Below are 20,980 nucleotides of genomic sequence, written 5' to 3'. Positions count from 1 at the left end.
ACATAGTTAAAACGTGATAGGTAAAGATCTCAAATGTGCCTTGTGCATTGTAAACCTTTTGAGGTGAAGTACATAATTTTGCATTCTACTTTGGACATAGGACTGCAAATTCTCCTGAGAAGGAAAAAACAGATCAATGATAGGTTGGGAAAGGGAGGTTAATAGAGTTAAAGTCCCATGTGGTTTATCTATATCTTTTTATAAGGCTTGTTAGACTGTTTTCTTTCAATGTAGTTCAAAGAGAACAGGGTATTTTCCAATTCCAATAAACATATGAATTTTATTTCTGTATGTGCATGCTGATTTTATATTTTCAGGTAATAGAGAAATTTTGACTGCTGGTCACTTCAAATAATGGAATCAGCCATCCCCAGTTAGTAACATGCTCATTTGGTTTATATAGGATCATGGGTCGATAAAGTGTGGCACTGGGAAAAGCATAACAGGTCAGGCAGCACCTGAGGAGCAAGAGAGTCTCTTGTTTGTCAGATGCTGCCTGAGTTGCTGTCCACACTTCATCAACCATCTCTTGATATAGGATCATGTACACTTATCCATCAATTCAAAATTTGGTCCAAAGGGAAATTGAGAAAAACTTTATGCCATTATTGATGGACACCCCTGAGCCATCAATACATTTGTCTTTTTATTCGTCAGGCATACCATTGATGATTCATCCAATTATACAAGTTAACTCTTTTTTTTAATATTCAGGAATACATAATATCAAGGAAGAAAAAGTAACAGAGGTGGGGTAAACATACGAACATCGAAACTAAGAGCAAGAATAGGCCGTTTGGCCCTTTAAGCTTTCTTTTCCATTTAATTGGATCATGTCTGGTCCTCTATTTATTAAATCCAAAACTGAATATCTTCAATGATAAAGATTGTCCAAATATAACTTATTGTATGAATACCATAAAAATATTTAACTAACTTGTTAACACAAAATATTTAAGTAACTTGTTGATACATTAATTACCATGAAATGGCAGAATAACTGAACAGTGTGGTGCTGGAAAAGCACAGCAGTTCAGGCAGCATCTGAGGAGTAGGAAAATCCTGATGAAGGGCTTTTGCCCGAAACGTTGATTTTCCTGCTCCTCAGATGCTGCCTGACCTGCTGTGCTTTTCCAACACCACTCTGATCTAATCTTTGGGTTCCCGCATCTGCAGTCCTCACTTTTGCTTAGAATAACTGAACATACATTTTGGTTCTGTCTTCTCAAAAAAGGACACAAGTAATTTCCCAGAAATGTTGGAGAACCAAGTGTCTAGTGAGGGGGAGAAATTGGACAAATTCAGTATCAATAAAAAAATGATGCTGGACAATTTAATAAGGTTAAAGGCTGACAAACTTCAGCATCTAATAACGTACATTCCAGAGTAGTAAAAGAAGTGACTCTTGAAGTATTAGGTACATTGGTTGTCATCTTCCAAAATTCTAGACTGTGGATCAGTTCCTGCAGATTGGAGGGTGGTAAATGTAACCCTACTATTTTAAAAAAAACTGCGAAGAAAACAAATAGAGAATTACAGACCAGTTAGCCTAACATCGGGCGTGGGGTAAACGTTAGATTCTATGAGAAAGATGTGGGAGCAGGATAATGGAAAAGCATGAAGAGGATTAAACAAAGTCAGCACAGGTATATGTAAAGGAAATTATGCCTCACTAGGCTACTGGAGCTTTTTTTTTAGGGTGTAATTATTAGAATAGATAAGGGAGAATCAGTGGATGTGTGCATTTGGATTGGGTGAAATTACAGTAGATGGGATTGGGGGTTAATATACTGACATGGATTGAAAATTGGTTGACAGACTGGAAAGCGAGATGAGGAATAAATGAGCCTTTTCTTTTGAGATGGAAGCCAGTGCATCAGGGCAGCTCAGTGCGTGAGTCCCAGCTATTCGTGATATGTACAAATGATTTGGATGAGGGAACTAAATACAACATTTCCTAACTTGCCGATGACACAAAACGAGGTGGGCTTGTGAATATGAGGAAGATGCAAAAAAGAAAATCATGGAAATCTGGACAAATTGAGTATGTGGACAAACACATGACTGTTTCAGTATAGCATGGTTAACTATGAAGCTATACACTGTAGTGTGAAAAATGGAAAAGAAATGTATTATTTAAGTGGTGATCAACTGGGAAAAATGGATGGCCACAGGGATCTGGATTTTCTTCTACACCAATCAATGGCAATAGACGGGCAGGTTCAGCAAGCAATTTAGAAGGTAGATATATGTAGTCATCATTGCAAAATGATTTTATTTCAGAAGTAGAGGCATCTAAATGCAGTTATACAGAGCCTTTGTGAGACTGCAGCTGGAGTACTGTGCGGTTTGGTCATCTTACCTAAGAAAGAGTATACATATCATAGAAGAGGTGCAGTAGATTAGATTCCCTACAGTGTGGTAAACAGGTCTTTTGGCCGAGCTAGTCCACACCGACCCTCCAAAGTGTAACCCACCCAGACTCATTTCCCTCTGATTGACTAATGGGCAATTTACCATGGGAAATTCACCTGACCTGCAAATCTTTGGACTGTGGGAGGAAACTGGAGCACCCAAAGGAAACCCACGCAGACACGGGGAGAACGTGCAAACTCCACACAGTCAGTCACTGGAGGCTGCAATCAAACCTGGGATCCTGGTGCTGTGAGGCAGCAGTGCTAATCGCTGAGCCTCCGTGCCGCCCAGTAAGGTTCACTTGGAAGTTTCACACAAGTTTTTGGAGCGACGCTCCTTCATCAGGTGATTGTGATCAGCAATTACCTGATGAAGAAGCGTCGCTCCGAAAGCTAGTGTGCTTCCACTTAAACTTGCTGGACTATAACCTGGTGTTGTGTGATTTTTAACTTTGTACACCCCAGTCCAACACCAGAATCTCCAAATCAAAATGACCTAGTCCTGCTTCTCGTTTCTATATTCAATTCCTATGTGTTCTCTTTTGTTTTGTCCTAGTTAACAATCGATAGATCTGTTAGAGTTTGAAATCACCAGCAGAAACAGTTTTGCTTTTCTCGGTCTCCTCTCTCTGGCATTTTTCCTAGTTTTAACCTGACTGGGATATTTGAGCACAAGCAATGTTAAATAACTGAGCATAGGATACTCTTTTAATTTATTGAATCAAATAAATGTCAACTTCCCAATGGAGTTAATTCTACCCAAACTGAGCTGACCATTGTCATACAAATTGTGACCCATGTCTGCTTCCACACAAGTATTGTTCTGGAATAAGTTTGGTTTAAATGTGACATAAATAATACCCACTGTGTCCCAATAAAACCAAATCCTGAAACTAGCCAGGAATTGAGCCATCTGAAGTTTGGATGTTTGATTCCAAAATGTGTTTATGGTTATGAAACAGAAATCTAGATAACTGAAAGCAGACCTTCCTGAGAATTCCTCCTCCTTGTAGGCTATTCTGCCAATATAAAGGTTCCGTTCAATTCCTCTCTCCTTGTCACCTGCACCTTCATCTCCAAGAACAGTAAGAGGAACTCATTAGTTAATGTGAAGACAAAATCAAGACCATCTGATCAGCTGCCTCTTCCTCCACTAACTAACGGAGACAATCATCCTCTGAACTCACCCTCTTCTCGATCTAAACTCTAACTTTTTCTAATTGATCTCCTAACTCACAATGTTTTTCAAACTGGAGTCCCTACAGTGTGGAAACAGGCCATTTGGTCCAACAACTGCACACCAACCCTTTAAACAACATCCCACCCAGACCCATTCCCTAATACCTGTTACTCTATGTATTCCCTTACTAATGCAATTAGCCTACATTTCCCTGAACAGTGGGCAATTTAACATAGCCAGTTCACTTCATGTGGACATCTTTTCATTACGGGAGGAAACTGGAGCACCCAGAGGAAACTCACACAGACGTGGGGAGAATGTGCGAACTTCACACAGACAGTCCCCCTAGGCTGGAATCGAACCCGAGTCCATGGTGCTGTGAGGCAACAATACTACCCCATGCTCACTTTGAGCATGGCTTGTCCATGAGACCCATTTCCCAATCTCTCAAATTCACTCCCTCATCAAGCTATCCTCACCTAGCTTCCATTCCTGCATCTTGTGTTAGCTCTCCATGTTAACATTCCCTGTCCTCAATTATAGTTCCTCTGTCCTTTGAAATAGTCCCTCACAAACAAAACAAAAATCTTTCGCCCTTCCATTCTTGCGAACTTCTGTCCCAGGTTCAACCTTTCTTTCACCATAAAATGCTTAAAAATGTTGATGCCTCTCAAATTCATTCCCACCTTTCCCAGAACTTCATGTTTGAATCTTTACAAATAGGTAAGCTCCCCTCCAGCTCCATCTTCCCCCTCCATCCACCCTCCCATATAATGCCAGAACAGCTGATATCAAAACCACAAATGGCATCCTGTGGCTGTGACAAAGGTCCCTACTCATTCTTCTAGCCTGTAGATGAATCAGATCACTCTCTATGATGACCAGTTGGGTAGCCTACACTTGCCTTGCCCCATTCATATGCATATAAGTGTAGTCCGAGATCCAGCTGTCATGGCCCCCTCCTAATCTGGCTTGATCACCTCTTATGCATGTTCACACTTTCCCACCCAACCCCACTGCTATCTATGCATGCCCAATGCTATTCCAGCATGTTGGTTCTCAGTGATATTTTCTGAAAATACAACATCAGTTGAGCCTTCACTGTTTCTAGATTGCTTTCCTAATAAAGAGTATTGGGTGAGCAGAAATTTCCTCTAATTAAATACTGAAATATTATAGAATCATAGAATCACTACAGTGCAGAAAGAAGCTAAATGGGCAATTAAATCTGCACTGCCCCTCTGAAGAGCATCCTACCCAGACTCACACCTGATCCCATCCCTGTAACCCCACATTTGCTATGCCCAATCCATCGAACCTTCATTTCTTTGAACTATGGGACGAAACCAGAAAACCCACCAGAAATCTACACAGGCAAGGGGAGAACTTGCAAACTCTATACATGCATCCAAGGAGTAAATCAAATCTGATTCCCTGGCTGATGCCTCCTTCATCACTCTCCCTGAGATTTCTGACATTTGATCTAACTGGACTCTTCAGCCTTTAGTTCTAGCACTGGCATCCAATTGGCCAGCAACACTCTTAGGGAGCCTTCCTCCTGAAGAAGAGGTGGAAGTCTTTGCCTTAAAACAGTTAATGGTGATTCCAGTGTTAAGTTGCTGCTCGTAACATTTTAGCCCAAGTGCAATAAAGTAAACATCCCATAAAATCTAACCCTTATCTCTGAAAAACAATGATCCAAAGTGCCTATCCAGTCACATTTTGCAAAGCTACCTGCCTCAGTTTGTTTCTGAACTTGGGAAGAATTGATGCTGTCGGAATCTTTCATGTTCTGGCCCAACACTAGAAACTTCTCAAGTTCAGACATTCTCCCAATCATCTTGTTTCCTTTTTTAATTCAACAGGAAAGGGCTATTTTATAAATATTGAAAATGTGGATGTATTTGACAAAGCAACTCGTAGGCCTAGTAGCATTAATGTGAATTGTGATGAGAGATCACAGAGCATTGGATTACATGCTAAAAGTGAGGGGTATGTGCAGCCCATTGCACATTTTGGGGACTGAGGCCTCCTCTTTGGGATGGCTTGCCCTCAGTAATGTTTCAGCAGATGGACCTTTAATCAGTTTAAGGTGGGAACTTTCTTGTGTCTGTCTCCAGGAGGAGACTTCCCCTCCCCCGCCTCCCTCACAGAGCTACCAATTTTTCCAAGATCAGCAGCTTTGTCCCCACAGCAGGATCAATATCTTCCTCTTGTATTGTAGGGGGGCAGGGAGGAATGGGACACTCCCAAACTTGGACAAGTACAGAATCTCACCAGGGTCAGTTTGAGAGCAGTGGGAGCTGTGTTGGAACAGGACAGGAGGGTTAATGTCCTTGGACAAGCAAAGAGAGACCCCAGTCCCCTTTCACTGACCAGCTGCTTACAGCATTAAAGGTGCCAGGATCATTGTTAGGCCCAGTTCTCTCATAGGAGAAAGTGAGGACTGCAGATGCCAGAGATCCAAGTCAAAAGGTGTGGTGCTGGAAAATCACAGCTGGTCTTCATCTCCTGCTCCTCGGATGCTGCCTGACCGGTTGTGCTTTTCCAATATGACACTTTTTGACCCCAATCCTCTCATGCTGTTCATAGAATTGAAATAGTCCTAGAATGAAGCCTCTAATTACATTAAATGTCCACCTCAGGGGTTCAGTTGGTGTATGGATAGGTGTCCCACCTAAAGTCACCCTGGTCACAGTCATGGCTGTGGCTGGAACGCTGTTGGTGGCATGGTCCTCCAACCTATGGGTCCACCCAGCTGTTCTTTTACCCATGGGTGGTCTGTAGAGTTCAGCTCTGTGATATAGATTTGTGCTCCTGGTTTCTGGTCTAATTCAATAGGTCTGTGAAGGAAACTAGAAGCTTAAACAGTGTTTGAATCCAGTTCTCATTGGCCTCAATTGTCTCCCTTTTCCATCATAAATCACATTTTTAATTTCCTTGTCCAAGTATTTAAATTGAATTGAAATACTTCAAAATATAATCGGTTGTCTCATGTAACATTTGCTAACAAAGGCACAAATAACACTTGAACGTACCTTTATATATAAAAATAAAATCTACAAAAAGGAAGTAAGTTGTCCTCTTGATAAGCAACCATCCTGCCACATAGAAGGATTGGGAGGTTTGTAAGTGATTGTCGATCTGGTACAAAATTTCATTTGCCAAGTTAAGCTCTAAATAGTTTCTGAGTGTATCTATTTAGATCATTGTTCTGTTTGAAAAAAGTGTGCCATGTGACCTCTTAAATGTCAGGCTAACGTTTGGCTGCATCAGCAGAGAGTTTTCCTCAATTGATAATTAGTCTCTTCATAAAAAGTCTACAGACTTATGAATTTTATTTCTCTATTTTTCCACTTTTATACTGAAAATGGCAGTGCTGAACTTCTTAAACTTATTTCTTTATTTTTCTATTTCTGTAACTGCACTGTTGTACTCCTTAATAAAGTCTAAAGCTAAATCTAAAAATTGAAAATAACAGGCATAAAAAGAACCAATTTGTTCAACAAAAGTAGAAGTTTCTGGAAAGGCTCAGCAGCATCTCAGGAGAGAAGTCAAAGTTAACATTTCAGGTTCATGACCCTTCCTCAAACCTTATTGTCAGCATCTTCGTCAGACCCTTCTGAGGAAGAATCACTGGACCTGAAATGCTTATTCTGATTTGTCTCCAGAGATGCTGCCAGACTGCAAAGCTTTTCCAGCAATGTGTTGTTTTCTGATTTCCAGCGTCTGCAGTTCTTCTGGTTTTTAATTTCTTCAACAAGCTTGGTCTATATGTAAAAGTCTTGAAGCATCATTATTGACACCTCCCACACATCCACAGATATAAATTCATCGGAGAAAGATTAAGTAAGAAAAAGTACAATCAAATTCCCAATAAGGAGAAATAATACTCTTGAAATTTCTCTTTGGGTCACGTTCCTAGGCACACCCTGAAGATTTAAAAGGAGCATCTGGTTCATCCAGTTAGTCCAATTCAAGTGAAATCTGGGTCTCAACACCTTGGCATCTCTTTGCTACCAGAACTTGTGGCAGGGCTGTTTTGCTAACATTTTCCCCAAAAGTTAAGTCTCCTTAGATGAGGTGAATCTTTGTTTAAGCACTCAATGCTCTCTTCTCCATTACACAGGGTTCCCCAGGTACAAGTGGTGCTGCTGGGTTTCCAGGTCCTCCTGGATCTGCTGGTCCAACAGGGAACACAGGGCCTCCTGGGATCAAAGGTCAAAGGGTAAGCGATGCCTTTACTCAAACTACATGGTAGTTTTTGCATACTGGTAATCCCCTTCTTCTCTTGGTTGCCATAAATCTATTTTTCAGGAATGCATTTTTGAGCTGTTGAAGTCAGGTCTCAGTGAGCGTTGTTACATTAATGAAATTTGCTCACCCACAGTGCCGCTGACATCTGGTGAGGTATTGTTGAGATCTGTTTTGAGTGCTTTGGCTGCTTGGTGTGTGCAATCATGTTATATTGAAGTTAGGATATTAGAATATATGTCATATCTATCTTTGCGTGGCATTAGCCTTTCATTTTGTCAAAAACCCTTGCATATTTGTTTGAGTAAACTTTACTTGTAATAAGCTAGTTCTTATTTCTTACGTAAAGAAACCTGGCTAAATTACTTCCAGTGCTGAACGAGATGCAGTCTAAAACATATTTAAATGGCCATGTCAGCACTCTAATGAAATTTGTTATGACTCATGGAGAAGTGTGATTAAAAAGGAATTAGTTCAACCTTTGGTGGTGATATGGTATTTAAAAGGATATTGTATAAATGAAATTTGGTATTTTCTCTTTATTTAATATGTGTTCGTGCTGTGAAAAGATAAAAACTGTTTCTTAGACAAAAGTTAAATCTGCTCCACATCACCAAAATAAAAAGTATGGTATAAACTGATAATAAAGTGTCTCATTATGATCACACAGCAGTAAAATAATCATTCAATTCACCTTCAGACTATCTTACTGTGTGTGATCAAGACAGAGAAGAAGTTAAAGGGTTCATGCAGAAAGGATCCACTCCACTGAAGGATGGAGATGCTTTCTCAAAGAAGTGGGCATAGAGGTGAAGCTGGCAGAAAAAGAACTCAGTATCAGGCCAAACACAAAATCCAAAAGGTGCAGCAGAATGTCCAGGAGATCTCAATCATTAATGGAAAATGACGAATGGAATTTCAGTTGGAATTCACATTCAGTATATCAGAGCTGGAGCCAGCGGCTGAGGGAAGGGGCTGTAAGTGATTTTTCATAAATAGCTGGCCAAAGGCAAGAAAGAAAATACAAAGCAATTAAGATGATCCAGATAATGGAGGTGAAAGAGAATTGCAAGAACTGAATTGCGAAGGTGGGAATTATGAAGTAAATATTTCTTCAAAAACCAAAAAAAATGCCGATGCAGGAAGCAAAAGAAAAAGAAAATACAAACCAAAAGTGCTGCAAGTCCTCAGCTCAGGCAGCATCTGTAGTAGAAAACATGGTTCCCACCTTGGGTTGTTGTCTTTTCATTGCAATGAGAAGTCAAAGATGTAACAGGTTTTAAGTGAGTATTGAAGATGGAAAATGTGGGGAAATTCCAAGTTAAAAAAGGGAAAGTTTTATGCTAGGTAAAAGGCAGTGGAAATTAAATGTCGGAAGGGCTGATGGTGATTAGAACTGGCAAAGCTCACGTTTATTTACATTGAAGAGAGAAAATGCTACTTCTGAGAGGTTATGAACAAACTCAGAATTTGCTTGATTCACCACATGAATGCAAAGACTTGATATTTAGAATAAAAATTAAGATCATGATATGTTGTGCGGATTAAAATGTAAACTTAGAAACTGACAAAAAACACACACCTTCCAGTAGAAATTATAATATGAGAAAGTCGGGCATCCATTATATCTGAACAAGTACACGGTTTTCTCGGCTGCCTGTGTACATTTCACAGAGAAGTAAATGTTCTGAGATTTCTGCAAAGGTTTTGTGATTGTTTGCTGTACAAGTCAGCCAAAAATCAGCCAATCCAATGCAGAAGATTGCAGATGTTGTAGTCCACATCATGTCCAGTGCACCTTTTGTGCTGGTTTCACATTTGCACCACTGGTTGTGCTACAAAACCTGCCTTGACCCCCAGCCTGAGTTCATCACTGCCATAATCGTCTGCTAATTGCATCCATTTTTACGTCTTCCAGCAGGTGAATGGATGATTCCCCTTTTACTGTGCACCTCCTGCTTAAGACCTTCAGTCCTGTGTCAGAGAATCTTGAGCCCACCTTTGCTCAGTTGCACTACTTCTGTGTTCTTTACAGGCATTCTTCTGTAGCCAGTTCCAGCAACTGCTCTACTGCATTTGCCCTTGCAGAAGTGTGGGTTAGTTTTTAGTTGTCCAGCCTAGCTTTAAATTGGGCTCGTTTCTCACAAACTTTGTCCCTATACAATGAGCGCGATGCAGGCCAGCTTTATGTGTACCACATTCTGAGTAATCAGCAACCAATACAATGTCTGTTTGTTGCCTGCATCATAAGGAATAAGCTGGAGCTAATATACAATCCTCGTGGAAATTTTTGGGACTTTATTAATTTTCCCTTATGGAATTTTAGAACATTGAAGGAGATCTTTTGCCTCAATGTCATTGTGTTGGCTGTCCTGCTCCATCATTTTCAAAATGTGTATTTTTTTTCAAATATGTGATCACTTTTAAAAAGCCATAATGGATTTTGCTTCCAGGACTGTTCATGACCAGGTCTTTCATATCCTTTGATATAAACACAACTTTTTCAATTCTTAAATTTATAGTTTCTATTCACCAACTCGCAAACAATGGAGACAACATTTTCTGTCTACTTTTATCAAAAACTTTCAGAATTTTAAATTTATAACTATACTTTTACAATAGCATGTATAATTCATTTGAGTAACTGAGGACATTACAGTCATGATTACAAGTCAGTGGGTGAAAAAATAATTAAGTTAGTGATGAAATGCTTCGAGTGCTCAATACATGTTATAATAAAATACTATTTTCTTCATTCAGGGAGAACCAGGCCAAATAGGCTACAAGGGAGACCGTGGAGCTAAGGGCGAACCTGTAAGTTCATAATCTTCCAAATTAAAACACAGACAAAAATATACTGTCAGAGTTTATTGGCTTTTTTGTAGAAGAAACATCGGCTATCAAAGAAATGACATATAAAAATGAAAATTAATATTTTTCACTTTTGTTTTATTTGTATTCCTTTATTCCCCTTTCCTTCAGCTATCGATAAAACCTATTGGACTGGAACAATTAGTTTGTAATATTATAACTAAGGTCTAAAGAATTTATAAATATTGGAAATCACTTCCTTGATTTGCCCTCTGTTGGGAAACTGCACATAGCTCAGAAGAGTGGACTGTAAGGTGGTTATTTCTATAGAATTAGGAAAGGAGGCAAGAGGGCCACACACCTTCCTCTTGTCATGTGATGATTTTCAACATTGAGAAGGTTGCAGATGGTCTTCAGGTCCAGAGAACAAGCCCTCCTTCCACTTTTACTGCAGTCTACCAGAAGCAGGTTGGAGGCTACTGGGGCTGCAGAGGGAGACAGTCCTGTCAGAGCTGGTAACATCTCCTGCAGGCTCAGTGCAGAGAATATGGCCTCCTGACTAGTAAACATACGGCCTACAAAGCCCAAGCTGCCTCACAGATACACCCAGTACCCACCTTCACCTTCCCTCAAGGCAGACAGACTGACCTCACTGACCCTGACCCCACTTACCTCAGTTCCAGAAAGGCCTCTCCAGTGCTGCTGCGGGCCAGGTGATGTCTCAGGTTGATGTCTGCTCCCAGTGGTGTAGCTGGGACCAAAGAGCTGCCAATCCTCCTTTCAGAAACATTGCTGCCAAGCAGTTGATTGCCTGATAGCCACAGTGTTAGGTCACAACTCCCAGAAGCAGCCATGATGGTGTTGCTCTTAGCTTTCTGGATTTCTACTTATAATAAATCCAGCTGCATGTCTCTGTGTAGAAAGCCAAGGGTCATGGTAGGTTTATTATAAGTATCATTCATTTCCAGCTACTTTGGACAGAACGCTCACAACCACTGGATGAAATGTGTGTTATGACAAAGTTGGCAGAATTACGTGAGGTCAGCAGTAAGGGAGGTTCCCTCATTGTGTGAAAAATTTGGAAAAGAATTTTGAACAAAGTGACGAGATTCTTGCAAGTGAGCAGCGGGAAGTGTATGAGCATCCATTAACATCCTCCTTATTACATTATATTACCTCAATGACATGCAGTTTCCTGGTCTCCCACCAGGCAGATGAAAAGTAGAAGGTGACAATCTTAGCATGAACGTCAGTGTGGTTACCTGGTGACCCTAGCTTGCAACTTGCTCCTCCAGCCTTCCATCAGACAGTGGACACCCACATCTCAGGGCACATTCTATGGGCAGTGACTGCACGCAAACACCCCCACCACACAACCTTCTCCCCATCCCCCACCCCCCAACCCTGCTACTGCGTGAAAAGCTTTGTCTTGCGAGCAATACAGGCAGATTACATAGTTAAGTAGCATAGATAAGTAAATAATAGGTGAACAGCAGCAAAAACATAAACGCAGGTACACTGTCCAGGAAAATGTTAAGAGTTGTGAGTCCATTCAGTATTCCAACTGCAGTAGGGTGGAAACTGTTACACAACCAGCTGGTGTGTGTGTTCAGGCTTCTATACCCCAATGGTAGTGGTTGTAGAAAAACATTGCCAGGGTGAAATGGATCTTTAAGAATGCTGGCAACCTTTCCTTGACAGCGGGCCTGGCAGATAAATTCTATAGATGGGTATGTGGGTAATGTGGCAAGTATTGGAGAATAGTGTCAGAAAACTCACTAGGGCTTGTGAAGAGAAACCCTCATGAAACTCACTAAAAAATTAACATTTAGCCAATTGCTCGTATATTTGACCCTTTCCATTGTATTCCTTTTACAGTTATATGGTTCAATAATACTGTCTGTTATCATTCTTTCTTCCAAATGTATCACTTCATGATTTTCTAACTTGTGTTTAATTATTTTAATTATCTATTTTAATACCACAAGAAGTACCACGTCATAGAATCATAGAGATGTACAGTATGGGAACAGACCCTTCGGTCCAACCAGTCCATGCCGACCAGATATCCCAACCCCATCTAGTCCCACCTGCCAGCATCCGGCCCATATCCCTCCAAACCCTTCCTATTCATATACCCATCCAAATGCCTCTTAGATGTTGCAATTGTACCAGCCTCCACCACATCCTCTGGCAGCTCATTCCATACACGTACCACTCACTGCGTGAAAATGTTTACCCTTAGGTCTCTTTTATATCTTTCCCCTCTCACCCTAAACCTCTGCCTTCTAGTTCTGGACTCCCCGACCCCAGGGAAAAAACTTTGTCTATTTATCCTATCCATGCCTCTCATAATTTTGTAAACCTCTATAAGGTCACCTCTCAGCCTCTGATGCTCTAAGGAAAACAGCCCCAGCTTGTTCAGCTTCTCCCTGTAGCTCAAATCCTCCAACCCTGGCAACATCCTTGTCAAATCTTTTCTGAACCCTTTCAAGTTTCACAACATCTTTCCGATAGGAAGGAGACCAGAACTGCAGCAATATTCCAACAGTGGCAGAAGTCTGAGGAGATAATTATGAATACAATTTACAACATATGTTTGGAGATGGCTAAATTAATATTTTGTTTCCAAAAACATGGTGTGCACTATTTCTGAATCTTCTTCCTTGATCTACTATTTTTCTTTGATCCAACTATAGGGCCCACCTGGTCCACAGGGAGCCCTTGGTCCAATGGGTGAAGAAGGCAAGAGAGGACCTCGTGGTGACCCTGGTCCAATTGGTGCTCTTGGTGTATCGGGAGAAAGAGTAAGGACATAACAAGAGTTACATGGAATGTTGAAATGTGACTGTGAAATGTAGACAATCTTTGAAAAGTTCCATAAAACATTTCGAAAGAATTTAAACGTGAGTTTAGAAATTATTAAACATTGTATTTATTGAAAGGTATGTAATGGAAGTGATGGGGGTGTTTGCTGCCAGCTAAGAGACTGCTGAGAACCTCATACTATCCATTTTCTGATAAGCCTGCTTTATTTGTGTCACTCAGGCTTTTACAGGCCAGTCTTCATTCCTTAATTCATTTAGGGCTGAGGCCACCAATGGTCAAAGCCAACTTTTATTGCCTGTTCCTAAATGCCTCGAGGGCAGTTAAGTGTCAAGCATCTTGGAGTCACATGCACGCCAGACTGTGTAAGGATGGTGAATTTTCCTCCCCAAGGGACATTGACAGAACAGGGGAATGGGATGTTCACCTGGGGGTGGAATCCTACTTGCTAAGATCCAAGGCCAGCATCTATTCTGTGCTTAGCTTTGCCCCAGCCAAGTTGTGATTGGTGACAGTACTGCATTCACACGAGGCCTGGAAGCAGGGAAGCAGTCAGGCACAGGCATGCATTGACAGGAAGGGGCTACAGGAGGGAAGCTGGTCCAACCCAATGGCAGTGATTGACCCACAATGATGTCTTGGGGCAGTTCTTGATCTCATGTCTTTCGCCGGGCAATGAGTACTTTTAAATGACTATGACACACTGCCCTCGCCCTCAAACCACTCTAGCCTGCAAAAAACATGCCAAAGGTTGCTTGTTATGTTCACTGCACAGTGAGCTCTACCACACTGCATTGAGTTAAATGATAGGCAGCACATTTAGTCCCTTCAGTAGGTACTACTTGGCCTGCCAAGGGCCTTTATTGACAGTAAGTTGGAAAGACCACCACTGGCCTTTCTCTTGTAGACTTAATTGGGGTGGAGCCAGGAATTAATATACTTGTCAGGTTCCTGCTGATTAGTTGTGTCCTTACCACCAAGGACACTGTCAGAAATGGGCAATATTGTATCAATGAATAGAATTAGGATTGACTGTGGTACTCAGTCATACATTACCCATACTTACCAATGAAGAATAGCTGCATGGCGTATTACTAAAAAACAAACATTGCCTATGGATCTGAGCTCAGACAAAGTTAAGGAGGGTAAAACAGAGTTTAAAAGTTACATATGTTTTTCTTCCTCTTTTGGTGTTAAATTCAGAAATTCTTTTTGTAATTAGGGTTCTCCAGGTAATCGTGGCTTCCCAGGTCAAGATGGGCTGCCCGGCCCTAAAGTAAGTCAATCCTTGTTATATTTATGGAACATTTACTAGATTTTAAGATACCTAAGTTTATTTTAAGACCAGTTAGAAAAGACTGAGGGTCAACATTAATAAAAAAAATATGCTTTTTCTATCATCAGGGTGCTCAAGGACAACGCGGTGTAATGGGGCCTTCAGGTCCTAAAGGATCTCCAGGTGACCCTGGCCGTCCTGGTGATCGTGGTCTTCCAGGCGCAAGGGTAAGGACAGACCCCAGGGTTTCATCAGTACTGGTGTGACAGTGTTTCAGCATTATGGGAATTTTGAATGCTGCATTATAGAAAAGCAAGTGCCCGAGATACAATGTTCAACGAAACATTGCCACACGAAATGGAAATTTTACAGTGGCTTGAAAACTTCCTGGTAGAATTCCATTGTATTTTCCTTTCCTTATTGCAAATTTGCATTAAGACAAGAATTGAGAATGTAAGACTGTTGATTCTGGTTGTATTTCAAATTATTGTTGACCTCCTGATGTTTTAAAATATCTTTGTCTATCTGGTATCGTTTGACATAACATTGAAATACACATTTCTGGAGATTTTGGAAGGGTTGATAGAGTTTTTTTTAGCAGCTTTTGTCATAAAACTTGTTATATGTTTGTGTGTGTGTATATATTTTTATATATATATATTATATATATATAATATATATATATGGCACAACATTCATATCAGCAACACCCATTGTTTGGGGATGACAGCTACTTTTTGAAGTCCAAATGATATCAGCATGCATATACTTCTGGCAAGACCTGGGTTAGTAATGAAGACCTTTAGTATGTACACAAAGAAAGTCCTCCAGCAATGCAGAAAGTAGACAGATCTTAAATGTAATCTTCACATAACACTGATCTGACGCCACTGCTGTGATTGTGGAGCTTAACATTCCAGTAAGCACAATCACCTTGTAAAGAAGGAGTAGCCCTTTCTGACCCAGTATTTGTCTTAGTTGGACTACTTAGACTTAACAAAGTATGATATCAGTACTACAATATCCAAATTAATTTTTTACCTTCTCTGTGTTATTGATGGATGCTGCGTTCACTTGCTTGTAATGCAAAAGGAAAGCCAGTACAAAACAAACTTTTCATGCCATATTTTTAAGAGAAATCTTTTCATATTGCATACAAACATTAGCTATTCACTTTGTGTCTGTCTTCAATGTGCCTTTGCATGTCCTGGTGCTCCTTTTGTAGCGTTACCCCAATGGCTATACATGGCCGGTGGAAGACTACTGACTTTCAGTGAGGGTGATGGCAAATTATTTGCACAATTCCATCAAGCAGCTCTGGACCCAGAAGATCCATCTTGGAAATGTTCCATGTTGGCCTTTGTGACAGCAGACTGTTGGTTGGCTGATAAACAAGAGCAAGATAACTGGTGGAGTGGCAGAGCTGGGATCATGAAGATTATCTTTTTGTGAGACTATAGCAGGTTTATACTCCACAGAGCCACTGGCACTTTCCTGGGCTGGCATCTCCACAATCTTAATAATTGGTTGTCAGTAATGACAGTTTGTGGAACCTTTTGTACCCTGTAATCCATAGTCATGATTTCTACAGTCTTACTACCTGCATGGTAGTAAGCTGAACGGACATGACTTCAGTCTGAGCACCAACTGCAACACTCAGACTTCTGCTGGAAACTGTAGGGGCTGAAATGGAAGCTGAGGCATTCTGTATCGGGAGGTCTGTAAGTGTGCTGACAGAGTTGGTCATCACTTTCATGTTAGAAAGAGAGGGCTCCAAACTTTGTGCAAAGCTCTCTGTCATGCTGATGTCTGACCATGCTACATAGCATTGACTGCTGGCTGTCCTCTCAATACTGCCTCGTTCATGTCCTCACTGGAATCTTCAGCAGTAGAACTCATTTTAAACTCGCTGGGCATCTGCACAACCATTGAACCTAGCCAAAGGCCACTCTTCCCTGATATCTCTCCAAATGCAAACCAGTGCTACTCTCCAGTGGCTCTGATTGCCAAAGTAAGTGACAGCTTACTTGTTCTTCGTTATTGTCTCCTTGTTGTTCTGGCTGTACATGTATAACTTGCATCTTGAGTATCTGAAAGGAAAACATCCAAGGATTATGCTTTTGTGTGGGAAAGGGATGAAATTAAGCTTGTGCTATCAGTTATCTCACTCCTGATGAAGGGCTTATGCCCAAAACATCGATCCTCCTGTTACTCGGATGTTGCCTGACTTGCTGTGCTTTTCCAGCACTAAACTCTCGACTCTGAGCTCCAGCATCTGCAGTCCTCACTTTCTCCTAGCTAACAGTAACGCAGAAATCAGAATAGACTGTAGAATGGGTGGGGGTAATGATGTGAGAAACATAGATTATGTACAAGAATGCCATCATTTTCTTTGGTTTCTGCACCTCTGATTCCCCTAACTTGAACAACAAGTGACCTGGTAATGGTGCATGTCATTTCCTTCCTGTAGTTCAAAACAGGCATGTTACCTATTTGGTTAGTTCCTGTTTCTTCTGTCTGGTTGTATGTTGTCCAATAAAAGAACAAGTCAGTTACTTGCTGGCTGTTTGATTGATGTGATCATCATACTTTAATAACTGGCAGATGTGAATGTAAGGTTTGTGGTAGGTAATGAATGTCAGCTATGTGTCCTGACAGATTGAGATTGATTTAATTTGATTTTATTATTGTCACATGAACCTAGATGCAGTGAAAAGGTTTATTTTTCATGCAGTAAGCAGATCATAACACAAAGGACATACAGATCACAGAGTGCTTAAACAGAGTGAGGAATACAAAATTACGGCTGCCATGGAGGTGTACAAAAGCAAGATCCTTATGGACATGCCGAATTTCCTGAGCCTCCTGAGAAAGAAGAGACACTGTTGTGCCTTTTAGACTGTCGCAGTTACGTGGGTGGTCCAAGTTAGATTGTTGGTCATCATCACTCCTGGGAACTGGAAGCTTTCAACCCTCTCCATTTCAGCTCCATTGATGTAGATGAGGCACGTTCTCCTTTCTTCCTGAAGTTGATTATCAGGTCTTTTGTTTTGCTGACATTGAGAGAGAGATTATTGGTAGGTGACTGATCAGGCTGTGGCTAATTTTGCAGTTGGGAGGATATGGCATTGGTTCACTTGAGCATTTTTATGGGATCTTCAAATTCATTCTGATATTGCATCCAAGTCTTCAGGACCTGACTTCTTTCATTAATCTATATATCTAACTTCTCTGACTGTCTACACAGACTGTATATGGAAGACATACTGCTCTGCTGGACACAGACTATACTTCCCCATTTTAACATTCTCATCTAAGACCTCCAGAAAATGTCTTACTTTCGCCCATAGTTTGCAGTTCTGTTGTCTTTCCCAATTCAGAATTTGTTGCAGGTGTTCTAGCAGCTATTCCATCCACAGTGAAACTATTTCTTAAAAAGGCACAAGGGGCTTTGGGTATGTAGACTCCATTTAACTCATGATTTTCAACTCGAGACTGAGAAAGGCTGTCCACAACAAAAGGATTAATACAGGCTGTCCTCCACAGACATGTTGATCAGCAAGTAGCATAAAATTGGTGTTCTGCTTGTAAACATTGATTTAGTGTTGATTAATCATTGTGACCATGACCATTGTTTTGGAACGGAGAAGAGACAAAGTGTAATGTGCTGAATCACTGTGAAAATGTAACTTAATATTTCTGCTACACCTGAAATAAGTGAATATTCAGATATCCAAAGTAATATATAAATGATAAGCTAGAAGAAAAGTCATGTTTACAAAATATGTGGAAATAACAATTATTGGGGGCAGGTCCCTGAATCAGTGTTTTTCGATTTAGTAAGCTCTAATAGCGATGGATAGTAGCCAATATGTGATTAAAGAAAGGAGTGTGAAACAGCAGCATAGAAAATCATGTAAATGAGTGAAAATGAAAGCATTTGCAATATTGCTAGGTATCTAATTACTAAAAACATTCGAGAAATTGCAAATTAAGTTTTAATTGTTCACGTTATCAAGTAATGAGTTTTATCAATTCCTCACCATGATGCAGCCATTGAAATTGGAAAGAACTACGTGGTTCTGATGAATGTATTTATAATGATGGCATTTTGCATTATTACTTTTGGACTAGAAGTAATATTGCACGTGACTCCTGTTGGCAAACTAGTCACACATTTATATGTTTCAGCTGCATCTTATTACTTGTTTCTGTGAATATTTTAATGTTAAATGTTAACCAATAAACTGATGTAATAAGTTTTCTTTAAAATTCTAGGGACTGACAGGAAACCCAGGAGTCCCAGGTGCAGAAGGCAAACCTGGAGCGACGGTATGTATTTAAATCAGACCATGATTTGGAAAGGAATGATGATCAGTGGAATATCATCAGGTTTATTTTTATTTTGTTTTTATTTGTATCATTTCTTCTTATATAGTGATCTTGAATAATTCCTGAGTGAAGACTTACTACTACTTTGTATCTTGGCCAACATTCTTCATTTAACTAACACTATTAAGAATGGACATTCCCTCATTATGGGAGTCTTTGTTGCATACAAATTAGCTGCAGCATTTGCCTACATAATAACTATGAGTGATATACAAAAAGAAAATCAGTAGTAGAGTCATTGAGCTGTACAGCATGAAAACAGACCCTTCTGTCCAACCTGTCCATGATGACCAGATATCATAAATGAATCTAGTCCCATTTGCTAACATTTGGCCCATATTCCTCTAAACCCTTTCTATTCATATACCCACTGAGATGGCTTTTAAATGTCGTAATTGAACTAGCCTCCATCACCTCTTCTGGCAACTCATTCCATACACGCAACACTCTCTTTGCGTGAAAAAGCTGCCTCTTAGGTCCCTTATAAATTTTTTCCTTCTCGCCTTAAACCTATGTCCTCTAATTTTGGATCCCCCAAACCCAGGGTCACCCCATCTATGACCCTCATGATTTTGTAAACCTCCAAGGTAACCCCTCATCCTCTAATGCTCCAGTGAAAATAGTCCCAGCCTATTCAGCCTTTCTCTATAACTCAAACACTCCAACCCTGGCAACATCTTTGTAATTTTTTCCTGACATTTGTCAAGTTTCACAACAGTTCTCCAGTTTCCTCATTTCCCCTCCCCCCACCTTGTCTCAGTCGGTTCCCTCAACTCAGCACCGCCCTCCTAACCTGCAATCCTCTTCCTGACCTCTCCGCCCCCACCCCACTCCGGCCTATCACCCTCACCTTGACCTCCTTCCACCTATCCCACCTCCATCGCCCCTCCCCCTAGTCCCTCCTCCCTACCTTTTATCTTAGCCTGCTTGGCTCTCTCTCTTATTCCTGATGAAGGGCTTATGCTCGAAACGTCGAATTCTCTATTCCTGAGATGCTGCCTGGCCTGCTGTGCTTTGACCAGCAACACATTTGCAGCAAGTTTCACAACATCCTTCCTACAGCAGGAAGACTGGAACTACATGCAGTATTCCAACAGTGGCATAACCAATGTCCTGTACAGCCGCAGCATGACCTCCCAACTCCTGTACTCGATGCCTTGAGCAATAAAGGCAAGCAACTTTTTAGAATTCTGAAATTGTGAACTAAATTGACCAAGAACAATCCTTCAACATTGTTGGGTAAATTATATCACAAACACAGAACAGTTTAAAAATTCAAGCTACTGATTAATCCATGGCATTTTGGAGTTCAGGTTTGTTTAGACTTATTGCCTGGACAGGACATTGCTATTGAGTAGTAAATACTGAAAAAAGAGCATGTTAAAATTTGTAGATTAATAATGGTTTCTACTACACTGAACATCTGTTCTGTAACTTTCTCCAAGAATTAGATTCGGAATGCAATCTGACAGCACAGCCTGTTCACTATCATATGGTTGATTTATTTATTCTGAAAATATTACCCGGTATTCTGGTTGGCTCTTTTGACACAGTTAAGTTCTTCAAGTAGGTATCTCAAGGAAACAGAAACCACACACCCTCTATGTATCTACTGCTTTGACAAACAATTTTTTTAATGTGTTTTTTTTAAATTTAGAACTAGAACATAATAAACAACCTCTGATTCAATCAAAGCAACTTTTGTAATGTAGGAAACCTTTTTAAGTTTTACGTGTTCAATATTGGGTGTCAGACTGGGTTTCATGGTCCTTCACCATATTAACAAAAATACATTGGTACACTGCTCCAAAAGAGATTATCTTTATT

The 20,980-nt window shown here is 40.5% G+C and overlaps 1 protein-coding gene across 1 annotated transcript in view; it reads left to right on the top strand.

The window, feature by feature from the left end:
• Positions 1-20,980, top strand: part of col5a2b (collagen, type V, alpha 2b) — a 273,958-nt gene that overhangs the window by 179,339 nt on the left and 73,639 nt on the right. The window contains exons 21-26 of the mRNA XM_060827360.1: positions 7,724-7,822; positions 10,609-10,662; positions 13,359-13,466; positions 14,708-14,761; positions 14,890-14,988; positions 19,040-19,093. Of these exons, the coding sequence (XP_060683343.1) occupies positions 7,724-7,822; positions 10,609-10,662; positions 13,359-13,466; positions 14,708-14,761; positions 14,890-14,988; positions 19,040-19,093 (468 nt within the window). The remainder of the gene's footprint in view (positions 1-7,723; positions 7,823-10,608; positions 10,663-13,358; positions 13,467-14,707; positions 14,762-14,889; positions 14,989-19,039; positions 19,094-20,980) is intronic.

This window comes from Hemiscyllium ocellatum, chromosome 7 (assembly GCF_020745735.1).
Source record: "Hemiscyllium ocellatum isolate sHemOce1 chromosome 7, sHemOce1.pat.X.cur, whole genome shotgun sequence".
Classification (NCBI taxonomy): domain Eukaryota; kingdom Metazoa; phylum Chordata; class Chondrichthyes; order Orectolobiformes; family Hemiscylliidae; genus Hemiscyllium; species Hemiscyllium ocellatum.
Note: the sequence above shows the minus strand (reverse complement) of the source record. Positions and strands in the feature narration are given on the sequence as shown.